This window comes from Oryzias latipes, chromosome 1, assembly GCF_053564925.1.
Source record: "Oryzias latipes strain Hd-rR chromosome 1, Olatipes_Hd-rR_3.1".
In the NCBI taxonomy this organism is placed as follows: domain Eukaryota; kingdom Metazoa; phylum Chordata; class Actinopteri; order Beloniformes; family Adrianichthyidae; genus Oryzias; species Oryzias latipes.
Genome location: NC_136237.1, coordinates 32348592 through 32352500, shown reverse-complemented (window position 1 = coordinate 32352500; position 3909 = coordinate 32348592). Strand labels below are relative to the sequence as shown.

The 3909-nt window shown below is 36.2% G+C and overlaps 1 protein-coding gene across 2 annotated transcripts in view; it reads right to left on the bottom strand.

Annotated features, from left to right (window-relative positions):
* Positions 1–2885, bottom strand: part of ecpas (Ecm29 proteasome adaptor and scaffold) — a 25548-nt gene extending 22663 nt beyond the window's left edge. The window contains exons 1-4 of one of the 2 annotated variants that reach the window (XM_004065720.5): positions 2735–2885; positions 1869–1999; positions 1535–1651; positions 518–636 (exon numbers count right to left, since the gene is read on the bottom strand). In XM_004065720.5, coding sequence (XP_004065768.1) covers positions 518–636; positions 1535–1651; positions 1869–1999; positions 2735–2756 — 389 coding nt within the window. In that variant the 5' untranslated portion in view covers positions 2757–2885. Of the gene's footprint in view, positions 1–517; positions 637–1534; positions 1652–1868; positions 2000–2222; positions 2275–2734 lie in introns of those variants that run through there. The other variant, XM_078945366.1, reaches the window with a different exon arrangement.
* Between the last annotated feature and the right edge of the window lie 1024 nt (positions 2886–3909).

Here is a 3909-nt window from a genome sequence, read left to right as displayed (position 1 = left end):
TTTTATGAGACTGTCAAATGACAGCAACAAATAAAGAGGCAAACAGAAAGAAGATGTTTCAGGTTTTAAATTTGTAGAAAGAAAGGAAGAAAACAACACTAAACTATTTTAACAAGTTAGAACCAAGGTTTTGTGATAGAAAACCTTTTTTTTTCATTTCTAGTAGCCGTTAATTAGTACAAGATCTTATTGCAACTTGTATTTCTAACAAATATTTGGTAATGTCGATAAATATGTAAAGTACTTCATTAGGCTTGCAGGCTTTAACACAATGGGGGTTTAATTAGCTTTAAAAGATACAACAGTTTCGTCTTTAGTTGATGTGAATTTCATCAATAAAATAAAAAAGCAAAAATGAAAAGTTGGGCGTCCTTTCCAACAAAACATGAATTCAAAATAAAAGCATGAATGCAAACAATGTGTGCACAGATAGAAGAAGGAAATAAGACACTGCAGATAAGCAGGGGATAAAAAAGGCAGCTGAGCTGAATAAACTTGTATGAAGGAGTCCTTTCACCTGTCCTGCTGCGGCTGTGGCTTTCCCTCCATTGCAGTGAGAAGAGTTGGGGCGAGCTCGCACTGTTTCCCCACCTCCAGCCGAGGATAACCCATTTTGATGTAGATGATGGTGAAATTCTGTCAAAACATTGAATAATTTTATGTCTAATTATTCCAAGTTTGATTAATGTATGAATGTGTAACTGATGATTGTTTTGTTTTTGTGTATTATTCCTATTTGATTGCTTGAAATAATAATAATAATAATAATAATAATGGATTGGATTTATCTGCGCTTTTCAAGACACCCAAAGCGCTTACAGTGTGTCCATTATTCGTTCACTCCTCATTCATACTTGGTGATGGTAAGCTACGGTTGCAGCCACAGCTGCCCTGGGGCAGACTGACAAAGGCGTGGCTGCCAGTTCGCACCTACGGCCCCTCTGACCATCACCGGGATCATTCATGCACATTCACACACCAGTGGAGCCACACTGGAGGCAAGGAGGGTGAAGTGTCTTGCCTAACGACACAACGACATTTTGGCTGGTGGGAGCGGGGATCGAACCGCCAACCCTTTGATCATTGGACGACCCGCTCAACAATCTGAGCCACTGTCGCCCCGAAATAAACCATTTCAAATCAAAATTCAAATCAAATAATCACTACCTCTGACAAAAGAGTTTGTCGAGTAAAAAACCTCAGCAGTCTCCGAGGTGGGTTTGCCAACCACAATGGCTGTTTTTGATGATGTAGCATTAAACATTGAATTAAAAAGGACCTTGTACTCCAAAAATGGATTTTAAGCATTCGCACAAATTTTTTTTAAAAGGTAAGTTATTGCAGCAAATTGTAAAAAAAAAGCTCAGGACTACTAAGGGTTAAAAGAAAAAAAGTCTAATAATTGTAATAACTACATCACTTACACACTGAATATATGTTTTTAATCTTTATTTTTACACAAATACTGAATCCTGAAATGTTATAATTTAGAAAATTCAAGAAGAAATCAAACAATTTCCACTTAACACCTTACCGTAACAAAAGAGGCGGCAGCAGGGTCCTGGTACTGCACCAGCAAAGTTTCAACAGGCAGCTGGATTTTTGGTCGGCTCTTTATTCTCTTGTTCAGGTGTACTAATAACTCCATCACCTACCAAAGAAAGAGGCCAAATGTAATCCCAAAACGCAGCGAAAGACGCCAGGGCGAGGAACATCAAAGCTTCTTGAAGGTGTCTTTGCATCAGGAAGGAGAACTGAATTTTTTACCAATGAAACATGTTGGGACTGAATAAATGAACCGTCATCCCACATTTACCTAAAGCCAACAATATGAGGCTTAGAGCTTTAGGGAAAGGAGATGAGCTTACTTTCTTTCGCACCCCCTCCTGAACACTGGACAGTTTAAGGAGGACTGGTGGCAGAAACTTGGAGATGATGTCCTGCAGCTGTTCGTCTGTCTCTGCATGACCCAGGCGCAGGAACACACGTTCCAGCTGATCTGTTTAATATATTAAAAAAAAAATGCATTAAATGTTTAATGCCAATGCTGATAAAAGGAGACAACAGCCTTTCTTAACGTGAATGGGATAAATTCCATTCAAATATATGACAATACTGAGCAAACGCATAAAAGAGGCACCACGTTGACGAACACTAAAAAATTTACACATTAAAAAACACCACCAAGGACTCATTTTTGTTTCAGTTTGGATGATCCTCACGTTCTGGCAATTGAATTGCTGTTTTTGGTAGAACCATCAACCTGCCCTGCCCTCTTTCTCCTGGCACAGCTCACCAAGAACAGGCAGCTAACGACAACTGGCAATTCTCATTCTGCGCATTTTTATCGAGTTTTTTTTAATGCTACGGCTAGCTTTTAGGAACTAATGACAACCGAACTAAATTTCCCTGTGTGTCCTACAAAAACAATATTTCAATTAGCTAATGATATTGTTGTACTTGTTCAAATGTAAAAAGGGAAAGAGTTGGGAGTTTTCTTTGACCATGACTGGGCAAACGGCCTCCTGACATTAGCAACTAGCAGTGTAGCCGAGTAGCTAGTAGTACTAGCTATCCTTCAGGAGCATGTTTTCTCTTACAAAACGCTTCATCGTGACTTTTAAAACATGTCGACTGATACGACTCATAAAACTACGGAACAAATATGAATTTGATCACATTAATGGTCGATTTAACAAGATAATATAGATTTATAACGCAGAAAGAAACTTACTGAGTTCATCCTGGGCAGCCATGTTTGCAGGGGGTCACTAGCGGCCCCTTGCGTTTTATGTGTGAAACTGCATCCTAACTGATGTTGACTTACTCCAGTCTACCATAAGAATGGTCGACTGTTTTATATTATTCCCATTCTTAAAGACGCATCCAACAACAATATTCTAAACAACTAAAATTCATTTTTTTGTCATATTTTTAGGGAAGTTTCGACCCCAGAAGCATTTTACTGTGTTTTATAATTCGGTTATTTTGCATATACTTGTGTAATTTTGTATTTATTTGTGATTCTTTATTTTATTTCCAAAATGTTAATAAGTAAAACTTTCTTTCACAGATCAATGCAGTATTTTTTTAAGCTCTAATTATTAATCTTTTGATATTTTAACACTATTTGCAGGCATTTTGGAGTTCTTTTATGGTTTACATCACAGCAATGACTTCTTGATCATTTTTATGACAGTGCTTAAAGAGTTGAACAAGTCTGTTTCCATAGCGATTCAATGAGGGGGTGTGATGGAAAACAGTTTGCTCTCTGACATCTCAGTGACTCAAAAGTCTGCTGGTGCTGAGCAATGATTGATTCTGCCTGCTAAATTCAATTTGAGCCCATTTCTGCCTTTTCTGAAGCACAGACGATGATCCCTGTCAGGAACCAGAAATGAGCCCAAGATAGGTGACTAAAAAAAGAGTTAAATATGAGCATGAACAATAAAAGGGGGTTTGTCAAAATAATAATAAAATAAAATACGCCAATTGAAAATATAGCATTCATTTAAGGCGTTTGAGGAGTTAAAAAACTCAACAAAATAATACTTTATAATTTCTAAAAAAAAAAAGGGAAAAATCTAAAATTTAAAGTACAAATTTGAGAAGGGTCAAAATATGTGAAAAACAAAAACTACATAATTAAACCTTAAAATAAAAATTGAACATTTTTGGATTTAAGTAAAAGATTCTGGCATCATTGGAAGATAGATGTAAATGACATTTCATTGATAACACAAAGAACAGTTATTAAACAAATAACACAACAAAATACAATTTAAAAAATCATTATTATTATTATTATTAATAAAGCTAAATTCTGAGACCAATCTTAATTTTGAGGTCAAAATTTAAATCCTAGAAAAAATGAAGCTCACTTCAAATCCAGTTATTTGTCATAATTCA